General features: G+C 40.3%; 1 protein-coding gene across 3 annotated transcripts in view; it reads left to right on the forward strand.

Annotated features, from left to right (window-relative positions):
- LOC146649245 (inactive tyrosine-protein kinase transmembrane receptor ROR1-like) overlaps positions 1-14,461 on the forward strand; it is a 146,001-nt gene that overhangs the window by 80,519 nt on the left and 51,021 nt on the right. For 2 of the 3 annotated variants that reach the window (XM_085385728.1, XM_085385730.1), the window contains exon 2: positions 8,318-8,380. The exons of the other annotated variant lie outside the window; for it this stretch is intronic. In XM_085385728.1, coding sequence (XP_085241854.1) covers positions 8,318-8,380 — 63 coding nt within the window. The remainder of the gene's footprint in view (positions 1-8,317; positions 8,381-14,461) is intronic. 3 annotated transcript variants of the gene reach the window in all.

Genomic DNA, 14,461 nt, shown 5'->3' on the forward strand with positions numbered 1-14,461 from the left:
CGCTTTAGTCGAGCTTGGGAACAAACACCTGCACACAAGCACCCAGGTGCAGCTATACAAGCACACACACACACACACACACACACACACACACACACACACACACACACACACACACACACACACACTCCCTCCCCATCTCTTTCTAATGGAATCAGTTTCACCTTATTTTAGGATTATTATGATTTTGGTCATACCGTTACTTCCATTTGTAATAAAAATTCTAAAATGACTTTACCAACATCATTTATTCCAGCTTTTATAAACTTTACATTGCATATAAATTAGGGCTGCCACGATTAGTCGACTAGTCACGATTATGTCGACTATTAAAATCATCGTCGACTAATTTAATAGTCGACGCATCGTTTGAAGCTTTGTAAGATCACAAAGGACGCAGGAATGAGTAGTAGGATTTAAGAGTGTAATAACGGACTGAAACAGAAGATGGCAGCACTGCATGTACAAGGATGCCAGCTGCCGTTAAACCCCGAAGAAGAAGAAGCTGTGTCCCAGAATTCATAGCGCAGCCCAGCGCAGTTGTCAACAATGGCGGTAGCTAGTTAGTTTTAACTTTACTCTTATTATTCTTTCTTTGTCACAAAATAAACGTTTAACATATTTTCAGGCGAGAATGTAGCTGTGTAAACCTCAAATATCTGCTCAGTTTATCAAGACACCACATATTTTCAAAAGCGCTCCGACGTTTTCGGAGACGTCTGTTACCCACTAGCTCGTTAGCTAGGCGGGGGCAAGGCTAACTAGAGCCGTGAGAACACCGGACTCCCGGCAAATCGTTTTCAAACCCACCGCCGTCTTTCGCTAGTCAGGTTAAACATATATATAAGTCACTTAGATAACTTAAAAATGTTATTGTTTGGCTTTCTTTAGTATTTTATTTGTTCCTGAGTAAATCGGTTTGGCTGAGATTAAAGTTATAGTTTTTGCACAGCTAAAACTGTCAAGCAGACAGCTGATTATCAGAAGTGTGAGACGCTGGAGAATATACTCCAGTGTCCTGTTATATTTTAGAAAGCAAGGAGTTTATTAAACTTCACCGAAACAATCTGCAAATTTCATTAAAAATTAATAAACTACCATCTTGTCTTTATTTTTAGTTAGCACAAACACTTCAAGCTGTAAGCTAATGATAGTTATATAAGACCAGATGCTGCTGGTGCAATAAGCTGTACGTCCAATGGATGATGATCTGATTAGTCGACTAATCGCAAAAATAATCGGTGACTAGTCGACTATCAAAATAATCGTTTGTGGCAGCCCTAATATAAATGTCTGAAAATTCAAATCTGCATGAAGGATTACTTTACTCTTCTCTTACATGAGTAGAGGACAAGTTCAACACAATGCAGACCACATAAGCGCCTGGATGTTTTGAACAGTGTTGTGTACAAACCTGCTGTAACTGAAGGCTTAACCTGAAACGTGTCCACTTGAGTTACCGTTACCCACTACTTGTTTGTGTTGCCTTTTTCTTTCTTCGCTCAGGTTACCAGATTCTTAGATGTCAACAGTTTTTCGCTGTGGTTTCTAAACTCTCCAGCCAACATAAACCCTCACTCTGCTCAGTGGGACAGAAGCCCACTTCTTAAAAAGTCGATTTTACGAGCGGCTCTTTTACTGAGTTTTTTTTTTTTTTTTGAGGGTTCTCCTTTTTATTTCCTCTCTTTCTGTCATTTCTCTGCACTCACATTTTCCAAATCATCTTCACTCAATTTATCCATAATTGCCTTGTAGTCCCTCACTTTTCCTCTCTCCCTCACTTCTCACCACTCTTTTTCTTCACTGCCTGTTGCCATTTAGTGATTGTAACTTTTCATTCATTTTCCAGTCTGAGAGTATGAGGCTAATAATTCATTAAGGATTACTGGAATATTAACTGTTTTATTCAAACTTTACATTGTCTAAAACTTCACATTTTTGAAAAGTAGATGACATAAAAACTTCACAGCTACTTCCTTCATGTCAGTATGCAGGGGATGAGTTGAGTGGTTTTTAGGGAAAATTAGAGCATTTAAAGGAGACGTGCTCAGTACTAGCTTTGTGTTTGTTTTTTTCTGGACTCTAAGAGAGAAACTTTGCACAATTCAGAATTCAACTAATCTAAAACCCCAATTCCATGTTAAATACAGATAAAAACATATTTTAGAACATAGGAAACATATCAAACTAATCTCTCAATTCCAAATGATTCCAAATGATTCCATCCAAATGATCTTTAGGTCAGAGATCACCATATTTCTGCATCATCTTACTATAAAGATACAGTTTTTATAGATGATGGTGAACCTTTCCCATCTTTAATTCTGAGAAACTCTCTATGAAGCTCTTTTTATACCCAAGCATGTTACCGATCTGTTTCTAGTTAACCTCCCCTTTTTTCTATTTTTCACGAAATACTAAAATGTCTCATTTTCAACAATTCACATATATGTTTAGTATGAATAAAACACAGGTTTGTGAGATTTGCATTGCATTGCATCATTGCATTGTGCTTTTTTGTAACTGGGGTTACATTACACGTTGATTCAGTATCTGAGACTAGCTGCTTTCCTTCCTTCTTTTTGTTGCCTCTTAAACAGGAGGCTTGACCAGCAGGTTGGTGGGGCTTCTGTTTCCACAGCTGTAGCGGTGTGTTCAAGAAGACCACATTAAGGACACCCTCTCTCTTTGACATCACAGAGACAGAACAGGAATAGAAACTTGCTGAATGGAAACAGAGACTTGATGAAGACAAATTGTAGAAAGAAATAATTATAATTCCTCATCTGTAGCTTTCATCTCTTAAAGGCAGAAATATTTCATAGTTGCACTGTGAAAATGGTTGGTTTCCCATTCTTCCAGTTAACCCCTGAGTTAGGTCAGTTTTCCAGCTAATAGGGATGGAAGGGGGCCTTGGGAGAGGCCCTAATAACAGAGTGGGAGAGCTCATACATCAGTCTCACTCACCACACCAACCACCCTGGCTCCAAACACAGCCCCCCAGACCATATAACAGCATATTAGTTGCTACGCATAACTGCTCAAATTGAACATTTCTGATTTGGTTAAGCTTTACCCTGTGAGGAACCTAGTGTCTCATTTTCTTCTTAGCTCTCTGTTAACTCCTTCCTTTTCCTCATTCCCAAGCCTTCGAGTTTAAAGATTTGCACTAATTGCCATACACTGCTGCGACAGTAAAGTCACACCAATTTCGGAGAGCTTTATGGGGGTTAAGCTCGTGTCCCTGCCTGATTTTTATCATCGTAAGCCAAATACAGCTGGACGGGGATCAGAGGCTGCTCTCATGGAATTTTCTGTGTGGAGATTTGATGTCTGGACTTCTCAGAGGCACCTTCACGTTAACCATTTACTGCATATTTTGCTACTAGGAGTGGCACTCAGCTGCAAATGAAAGAGGACGTTCCAGAGCTTTAACGTGAATGAAGTATGACAAAGCAGCCAAGAAGGGAACATGATACTCTTATAAAGATTGTCACGTATCCGTAATTTTGATGGGCGTTCACTGCCATACCAGAATTGAATTTTTAAAAGTGTCACTTCTGACATGCTATGGAAAATATGTTCACAGTTTTATTTTTCCAAGTGAAGTCCAATTGCTTGCCTTCGACAGTACTTAGAGATAAAAATGTTTTTAACAGTTGTGATAATCATCACTATAATAAAAACCAGTGGAAATATATGGAAATCTGGAAAATCTGGAAAAGTAACTTGTGACTTTTGAAATGGAAATTATTTGAAACTGCAGAAGCACAGCTTAAAGTTAGCTGGACTCTTGTAGTACAAAACTTGCATTCTGATCTTATCCCTATTTCAGATGCCTAAATGTGAACGGTAAAAATATTAACAAAATGTGACCTTCATCCTGTCGAGGTGTCTCTTCTGTGTTGTGCCATGCATTTTTGGAGTGGCTGAGCCACTTGATAAACGCAACGGCTTCACACAAAACCTCTGCTGATAATGACCAATAGCCTTTTTCACGTCTTGGCTCAGTTTAAAGAGGCACATGATCAATACTAGGTCAATTTCCCACTTAAGGGACAACTTCAACTGAGCCTTAAATACCTTGGACTCTCCACCAAGCTTCTCAGACGAGAGGTGAGGTATTTTTGAGAAACTTAAAGAAGTCCAGTTGCTTTTGTTTCTTAGATCACTTTGATAGGTACACATTGCTAGGTCTGGATTGAACCTGTTTTTGACTTTGAAAATTCTTCAAGGCATAGATTCAATCTGCTGCTGGAAACATTTCTCCAAGATTTTGGTTCATATTTACATGATAGCGTCACACATTTGCTGCAGATTTGCGTGGTGCACATCTATGATATGAATCTCTGTTGGACTGAAATCTGATGACTGTAGAGGCCATTTGAGTACAGCAAACTCACTGTCACGTTCAGGAAAGCAGTTTAAGATGATTTGAGCGTTGTGAAACAGCATTTTGTTCTACTAGAAGCAGCAATCAGAAACTGGGAAGATGAGATTTAACTCTTGATAGAAGGCAGGATAGGATAGGATATTCCAAATTCTCATCATACCATCCGAATTTTGTAGCAGAAATCAAGACTCATTAGACCAGACAACATTTTTCCGATCTTCTGTTATCCAGTTATGCTGAATCCATGTGAACTGTAGCCTCAGTTTCTTGTTCTTGGCTGATAACAGGAGCACCTGGCTGTACTCCAGCTGCTTCCGTCTGCGTCAAAGTTTGACACGGGCACTCAGATAGATTCGTCTAAATACCTTGTTTGTTACAAGTTACTGTTGCTTTCCTGTCTGCGCCAACCAGTCTGGCCATTCTCCTGACCACTGCAAAAAATAGGCTGGGTTTGTTGAAACTCCTTATCTCTGTTTCCCTTCTCATCACTATTTTCTGATCTGCCACCTCAGTAATTTAAAATGTTTGCAACTCTGAGACAATGTTACTGGTACCTGTTCATGGTCGAAAGACTTGACTGGTACACATATGTGCACGATTTCTTCCTCCCTATATTATAATGCAAGCAATGCTTTTGTTCTTCTTTGGTTATTCATATTGACAGACAGGGATTCAGTACAGAGGTACATATGGGTCTTGCAGTCAGTATCCAAATCGTGATTCAATCAATGGCCAGAACCACAGCTGATGAAACCTGGGATCTATTTTTAGGTCCTTTTTAACAAACAGGTCTAATACAACAGCTCGCCTCCACTGCTGAGAAACATTAGAAAGCTAATCTCAAAATTGCTCTGCATTTTCTCCTAGATATTTCAGATGATTGTCTTAATGAAAGAGAACAGATGTGTTCTCTTTAAAGGGCGCACAATGTGGGGAAAAAATGAAACGCAGGAAGTAAGCAGACCTTAGACATAACAGCAAAATCGCTGTGCACAAGTGTTTGTTTTTGAACAAAATTATAAACTTCAAATCTTTCTGGAATGATAACATTTTTTTCTCAGAAGTACACAGTTGTGCCTCCTTTTCCATAAACGAGCACTTCGTCCTCCTCCCCCTTCCCTCACTATATTCCCACGACCATCCACTTCTATTGAACTCTCACCTGGCTGCCCTTGGCTAGCTTTGTGTTGGTGAAGCTAGTGAGTTGCGACGTCCACTCTCCTCTGTCCTTTGTAAAGCACAGAGCTCCAGACTTCTTAGTCTAACAGTAGAGAACACAGAGTAAATTTAGACTCACCGTGGGGCCGGGACATGCCATAAGACACTGTTAGTAGCCTCCTGGAAGAAACCAGCAAGTCATTCTAACTCCAAAAGTGCAGAATAGCTTGTGGAATCAGGTAGCATTACAGAAGAACTACTAATTTAGTAAAGAGACACATTTTGATTCTATGTCTGCCCTCTGGGTTTGCTACATATCTCTTAACAATCATGAGCATAACACCCATAACTGTGAGCCTGTTGTTGTGAGCCTGTTGCCAAGCTTCCAGACTCCTCACTAACAGGTGCTGAGGCCCAAAGCGCTGCTCATTAACACAGTTCATTTCACAAGCACCACCACATAGTCGTTACCATCCTGACACATTATCACCCAATTAGCGTGACCCTGTGTCACCAGGCTCCTGGTGCTGTTTGTCTGCAGACTTTCTCTCCTCGACTGTCACCCTGCATGCCACGCACTGTCAGTTTTCAAGTTGTTAATTCAAAAATATTTATGACGTGTTTAGGAATTCTGTATTTTTCGTGTGTATGTGTGAAACAAATGCACCATGTGTATAGTTAAGTTTGCAGTCAATTCTCAGCGGTGTCCATGCACATGCTTGCATTTTCACATCCGTTTGTGACTTTAGGTTACGTTCCCAAAGTTGGATGGCAACCATTTGCCTATTCATCATGCTGAACTATCCCAGCCTGCACCAAAACACACAGACTCACACACTGTTGTAGCCGGCTAGAACTGTGGGATGTTGTATGTGAACTGAAAGTTTGTCAGCGGTCTGGTGCCCTGAGAATCAGTGAAGGTAAAACAGCTTAGAGTTTTTTGCCAGTCCTTCATTTTTGGCTGTTTAATTTGTTAGGAATCACCTATGACCTGCAGCACTGCACTCTGAAGCCGATTTTCTGTCTCTTCTCCCCAGTAATGAAAAGCAGAGAGCAGCTCTGTCTTCAGCTGGTAATAAGAGCGCATTAGGTCCACATGGCTTGTTGATAGGCTCCCTGTTGTACACCCAAACCTTTGAGCTGCACTAGAAAATGTACAGCGTTATCACCACTGTTATTTTACATTTAAGAAGCAGTGTGTTTGTGTCTGTACACAGTATTTTACATAGAAAAGTTTCTCCAGAATTGTGGTTAAGCATTGTTTAAATGTAGGTCCATGCCACTGGCTCAGAAAGTTTGAGTCTGTGACTGTCTTTTTACTTTGTCACAACCATGTGGATTACATTTGGATATAGCTTTCAGGTGTAAAGAATGCAGCTGTAAAGCTGATTGTTTTTGTTTTTTTAAACTAGCTGTTGTAAACACAAGTCAAGTTACCTTGATGTTTTGCAGGAACATGACAATAATGGTGACAATGTAGGGTCAAGTGAATAAGGCCCAGCCACACAGGCCTAGAGACTCGTTCATGACCATCCGCTAACCACCAGTCGTGTGTTCCCCGACTATTGGTGAGTGGTTGCTGGAGCTTGATGACAGTCTCTGGGAAATCAATTGATAAAGCCCCAGTGACATATGCCTAGAGAATGGTCGGTCATCCAGTGGCAACCACAGGTTGATAGAGAAAAAAGTGCAACCCCCAACCAGCTGGCAAAAACATCTTTGTAATAGCTTTGGTCACTAGGAAATTGTGGTTTGCATGAAACATGATAACTTGGGCCCAAGCACTCGCCAACTACTCTCTAAAAAGGAGGGAAATTGTAAAAAGTGTGGCACAAACTGGAAACTGAGAGACTCGCTTTCAAAATAAAAGTTTTTTTGAAACATGTTGGCTGCAGTGCTGAAGCCCAGTTTTCACTCTAAAAGAAGGCATGTGCCATTTCTGATTTGGGCAGATGTCCTCTACTTCCACTTTGTGATCTACTTTTTTGAGTATCGCTACATACCGCAAAACAGTAGTGTTTGCAGGCAAATCAGCCTCTTCCACACTATTTGCTAGCAACCAAAGCAAGCTTAAGGAAGTTTTTAGTGTAGCACCCTCTTTGTGCCCAATATCACCTAGCAACAGTCAGGAACCTCCAATAAGGACTCACCCACCAGTTGGGGAATACAAACATTTTTCTTGCAACCAGTGGTTTTATCAGTGGAGCAGGTGGACTCCAGTGAGTCAACAGTTATCTACCCTTCTCTCATCATGTCTTGTTTCAAAGCACCAGGATTGTGAGAGTCTCCATTTTAAGTGTGAGGCCTCAAGTGGGTACTTGGCTATGTTGACTTTTTATATAAAAAAAAACCCGTAGTTTCAATTCAAATTTACTTAATTCATGTCCATTTGTTACATGTTGCAATTATGTTGTGCAGATATCTGATACTGAAAACTTGCTTGAAAGGTTCCAATCATTTGGAACCTTTCACTGAGTTTCCTTGCTAGTTGCTGCTTTTTGCAAACATTTGCAAACATTTGCAGTTTGTTGAGTCTCCGACCATAAATAAATTGTCTATGTCATAAATACTAAAAACGCACAAAAGCATCAGATACAACCCATGTTAATGCTAACTGGTAGTTGGCATTAACATCGACATCATCATCATTTTGCTAGTGGAAAATATATGCAAGACATCAATTCTTCAACCTTTTAAAGCATTTAATGTTTAAGCATTTAAAAATAAAAGTTTTGCTTTTCTACTTTTCATTTCCTCTCTTCACAGGATCTGAGTTCCCCCAAGATCCCAGTATGCAAGCTGCCACTTTGTGGAACACCTCTAGCGATGGTAAATGCACACCACACACACACACACACACACACACACACACACACACACACACACACACACACACACACACACACACACACACACACACACACACCACAGATAACCCATGCATGACGTTCTTAACAAAGCTCACTCTGGCAAAACTATGAGCACATCTGTTAGAGACAACATGATGATGACATGTTCATAGTTCAAATTAACACACACAGTGTTGAACTGTAACCCCACATGTGCTGTTGAAATTACTTTAAATGAAGTGTTAAAAATTACACATCCTCCACATGGTTGACTTCAGCAACCCAGACACCCACTGCAGTGTAAGGCACTAGAGCAGATAATTGGCAGAACAAATTGCACATTGATCTACTCAACATATGGAAATACAGCCACAGGAGCATTGTATTTCTTTATATCTACATTTACTCTTTCTTAAGTGGAAAATACCAGTGTAGTCTCCAAGGTGCTGCTGCTTTTAGTACATCTTCTTAAACTTTGCATTTTGACCTCATGTTTATACCAACATTTGTGGGCTCTGGACATGCACTTGAGTACTTCTGAGGTCTTAAGTTTTCATCACAATGAGCACAGTCCTAACCCTAACCCTGACCCTCAACAATTAGAATATGTTTTTTTCTCCTTTATATTACAGTTTTTTCTGAATGCTTAAACCCTAACTGTGATTCCTGTAGCACAATCTCTAAAACTATTCAGACTTATAGCAAAACCACTCACTGAGTTTGCAAAACTAAAAGCACAAAAACTGCTTTGCACTCAGTTTGCAATTTTGTAACACACACTTTGCAAAACTGTAGGCACAATTCACTGCACAACACTCAATTACCAAATTTCCAACACACTCCTAGCAAAAGTATACACATGTATGGCTATCATTAACACTAACTTGCCAACTGTCTGGCACACTTTCACATGTGAAAACTTTTTTAGATAATTAGTTCACTTTGCAATCAGCCTAAGCACTATAATACAGGTAAGCTGTGTGTGCGGAGTACAATGGAGGGAGCAGAAAGAGTGAGAAGTAGAGGAGGCCGAGGAAGAGGACGTGGAGGTGAAGAAGTAGGATGAAGAGGACGACAAGGACAAGGAGGAGCAAGAGGAAGATGAGGAGGGGGGAGAGGAAGATGAGGAGGGGGGAAAGGAAGGGTAGGAAGAGTAAGAAATAGAATTGCTGATGACATCAGAGCTACAATAGTGGACCATGTAATCAACCGTGGAATGACCCTGAGGGTAGCTGGCCAACGGGTCCAGCCTAACTCGAGCCGCTACACTGTAGCAAGTATCATAAGGACTTGAAATGAGAATCGGTTAGTACAGTCACTTCGCACAAAGATTTGTAGCACTGCCATATGCCAATGAGAAACACACCAATACCATTGATGTAAAAATACTGAAATTGTTACTTTACAGAATTGCTAGGTGACCAGATGCTGGGGGCAGAGGAAGCATGTTCACTGCAGACCAAGTAACCCATATAGTCATTATGGCGATTGCAAATAATCCTATACTTGGAAATAAACACTTGTGTTTGTTTTGATGTACTTGAAGTTTGGATCCCTCTATGCTTATGGATCTATGACAGAAGTATGAGCTCAAACTGACATAGCCTACCTTGTGCACAGAGAAAGCAAAAGCCAGATGTGTTTTGTATTCATACCATCAGTGTGCAGTTGGCGCATTGTGTGCTTAGTAGATGATGGCTTGTGTGTACTGTTTGATACGGAAACACCATTTTTACGAAGGTGTGAAGAGTTAATCTAGCTGTGTTTGCTTTTGCAAGAGAACTACAATGTTTTGATTATTGGGTGACAGGTTTTCTTATTTGTGTGTAGAGTTTTGCAAAATTAGCCAATAGTTACAAAAAATGTGCTTAAGCAATCAGAAAAAACTGTAAATTGTTCCACAAAGTCTTGGCAATCAGGGAACAAAGAGAACAATCAGCCCAAATGACATGCATCAAATCTATTCAGTTTTTTGTGGAAAAAATGCCTGTGTTTGTTTTTATATATAGGGATGGAGTTAAGGACAATATATGACTTAATTTCTCTTTGCACAGCATCCATTTTATTCTTTGTTGTGTCTTTAGCTTCAAGCATATATGGAGCCCTGGGTGGGCTTGTTTGTTAGAGCTGGCCAAAACACTTGGCTTCACAGAGGAACAGCACAGTAACTCTTGTGGTTCTGCACTGCATAATCAGTGTACTCCACAGTCCTCTCATGTTTGATTTGCACAGTTTTCATTTCATAAACGCAGATTATGGACATTATATAAACAGAGTTGGACTCTGATTCCCTCACTTGTCTCTGATTTTTCTTTCTAAGCAGTCATCTTAAGCATGGAACTGAGCTTCACCAGAATGTCTTCCTTCCTTGGTTACTTTGATTTTTTTTCCCCAAATAAACATTATTCCTTTATTTCCATTTCCATTATTCTGATTCCTGTACTGCTGATATGAAGAACATTTTAAAATAAAAGGTCTCCTCGTAACTCCCAGAAAATTTGCTGTCACAAGCTCGCTTGTTTGAGCATGGTAATAAAAAATCGATTGCTGACCAACACACAGGCCAGATAACTGTGAGTAACCTGCGGGCAACACTAGGCCACTAGGAAGAAAAAATGTATATTCCACAAATGGTTGCTGAAGGTTTGTTGGAGGTTGCCTGCTGTTGCTAGGGGAAGTCGGTCACAAGGAAGGGGCTGCATCAAAAACCTCCACATGATTGCTTTAGCTGCTTGCAGATAGATTCGTGGATTCATGTGTTCAATGACAAGTCCAATGCTTTTGCAAGAGAACAAACTTATCAGTAAGTACGATGTATGTGGGATGCGATAGGTTTCTGGGTACTTTCTCAACGTCGTTGCCCATATGTATCCGTTAAATTGCACCCCCTCTCCACAGTTTATCTTTGGCTAAAAGAGCAAACATCTGCCTCTCACAAAGAAACACTGACTGGAAAATGCTCAACTTAAAGTTTGTATTTAACTCGAACCTTAGTTTGGCTCTCTCATTTCGTCTGGTTTGCTTAATTCATCTCTCGAAACTCCAACTCTCCCACAGCTTCGTTCCCACAGAAAATTCTGTGTACACAAAAGCAGACACACACCAGTTTCTGGACAAGACTGAGCAGTTTAGTGAAGATAATGATTATGTTGACCAATCAAGGATTTTTCAAAAACAGTCATAAATATAATGAGATCCAAACAAATCATCCAGAGAGCTTTATTTTTCCACATCATCAAATATAAAAACTATAAACGTAAAGTATATGTGTATGTGTTTGTCATTTAGTGCTCAGCCCTCCTGTGCTTACATCTGTTTCTTATCTGATGGATGGAGGGTGATTGCACCCCTTGTTTTGTCTGCAGGCGGGGATGGTTTTGATTGACCAAACAGGCACAATTCAGGTAGCGTGGCTCTATCAGTATGCATCAGTAGCAGGAAGTTATCGTGCTGAAAGAGGCTCATTACTGGGCTGAAATCAGGGGTGATGATAGTTTACTGAACTCATTTCCCTGCAGGCTTTCTTTCATTATTGCTCTCTGTTTCTTTGTTTCATTTTGTACCCTTTTTTTTCTTTACTTACTTTCTTTCCTCTGTTGCTTTGCTGGATAGTGACCCAGCTTTAATTAACTTCACCTTTACCCACAGCTGGAAGCTGGAAGCACTATAGTGCGAGGCCTTCAGTGTATCTGTTGAATATGTTTAGTTAGCTTTGCAGCCACTCGTGTTTCTGAACCTGCATTTTGTTGACAGGAGCCCCGACGGTCACACCCTTACTGTATGTATGTTCACTGAAACCATATAGAATACAATGTCGTGAAAAGGTACTGAGTAATGTGTGCAGTTTTCGAGCACGTATAGTTTGTCTCCTTGGCGGTTGTGTGGGTGTGCGGGTGTTTACATATATGTGCCTGCATGTGAGCGTTTGATTGTGCAAAAACTACTGCAAGGAAAATGCAGGCTGATGACAGGACACCATTTAGCTCCCCTGCCACATTAAAGGGACAGTCCGCAGAAAGGGTTTGAGTTTCAGCATCCTCCTTGTGCCAAATACCACAACACTCACCACGGGACAATTACATACAGAGTGGCTTTGTTACACAGGCATTGGCAGGACATCTTTCTCCTCCTTCTCTTTTTTCCTCTTGACCTCTCTTCTTTTGTCTTCTCCTCTTGTCTCTTTTTCTTTTTTCGCTCTTCGTTCTGCTCCCCGCTGCTTTATTATGAGTTATTATAACGGCTAATTAAGTGTGCAGGCACACCGCTCCAAAGAGCATTTTTATTTTCCATCAACTCAACTAATGAAAATTCATGGAAGCAGTTGTACATTAGGCACCAGCCTCTTGTCAATGGAAAAGCAGTAATACGGCGTAGTCCACTCACTAAAACAGGGTTGCCAAGCATAAGGCCTGGGTGCCAGAATCGGCCCACCAAAGACTCCGATCGGGCCCAATGGATACCTTTGGACATTTTGAAGAAGGGCATAAATTTTGGACTTTTAACTGTGTTTTCATACATTTGAAGGTATTTCCTCTCCAAGGGCATTCATACAACAACTAAGTAATAAAGTTATAGATAAAAAATTAAATGACAGAAAAGTTCCAATTTAAAATTAAAATGGAAAATATTGGGCATTTTCTTTGAATCAACAGTAAAGCTGAGCAGTGAGCTACCAGAATATTTTCTAGCTGTTAAAATGATACTTATTTGTCTCATATTAAGATATCTGAGGTGTTAAACTTGTTCACACTGACTGAAAGGGGAAACTTGAGTGGCCCGGTCCACTTGAAATCTAAGTGGGTTGTATGAGACCCGGGATTTGACATCCCTGAAGTACCAGATTACTGACATTCCAACATTCAGTACAGACAGAAATCATAAAAATTGCAGTAAAATGTAAACTACGGAGAGAAACAGAGCCCGAAGCAAACCAAGTATCAGGAAATAGGCACATTATGCCAATAGCGTAATTATTACTCCTTAAGTTTAAAAGCTGTCTAACTGCTTTAATGAATGCTTTCAGACTCATAATTACTTTTGAGAAACAAATCAGCAACAAATTCCAGAGCGTTTTCTTCTCTTTAACCGATTTCTGGACTTCCAGTGCATTTTGACTGAACGGCAGTGATAGATTGCACCACACTTGAGGTCAGAGCACATTTTTACCTTTTGCAGCCGTGAGAGGGTTAATGCGACAAATTGAGTATACACAGCGCTCCACAGTGAAGTTAAATAAGAAAATATCATTGCCTAATGTGCGTGAAACTGGACTTAACAGACACGGAACGTAATCTCGCCACCGATCTCGGTATGTTTATGGTCGTCTCATGACTTTTAAGATCATTAGAAACAGTAACATAATCGGATTGGACAAATTCAATTTAAAAGTAAAACAAAACACAAAGTAGCAAAACGGCTGGATAAACAAGTTATGAAAACCAACAAGTGGCACGCGGAGACGGCTTCACTCGGGGAATATTTTCTGTTTGTGTGTGTCGTTGTCATAGATAAATATGAAACAGGTTCACAGCTTTCGGCAAAGCCCTGTGACAGAGCATTGTGTCTACGTGATGTCATGCTAAAGCATTTCCAGTTTTTATGTGTGGAAATGAAGTGCACACATCAGTGGTGGAGTGGAGGAGTAAATAAAAAGGAAAATTGGATGAAGGTTTACAGTCATTGTTCCAGCTGACTTTAAAAGCATCGACCTCCTGAAGGGTTTGATCTCGCTGCTGTAATGTTGAGATACAGGACTGTGTAGAGCACATGAAGAAAAGAGGTCATATTAAGGTTGGTGAAAAATGGGGAGAGGAGACGGTGGTGGGGTGGTACTTGTTAGTACCACAGTGCTGTGTTAAGCCCTCAGTCTTTATGGAAGAAGCTGTGAGTGTGTGTTCTACAACCTGCCAAGCACATGCACTGAGATAGAGGCCATGTGCTCAGGTTTTTACACCAAACACTCAAAGAACATAAAGTAGACACATTTTTTCCGATGACTTCTCTCTTCTTTTACAAAAGCCTTAAACAAAGACTGCCCACGATGAAGCTCAATATGTAGGTG

The sequence above is a fragment of the Rhamphochromis longiceps genome, linkage group LG17 (assembly GCF_057381845.1).
Source record: "Rhamphochromis longiceps isolate RC_006_pf linkage group LG17, R_longiceps_female_GT1.1, whole genome shotgun sequence".
NCBI classification, from domain to species: Eukaryota; Metazoa; Chordata; class Actinopteri; order Cichliformes; family Cichlidae; genus Rhamphochromis; species Rhamphochromis longiceps.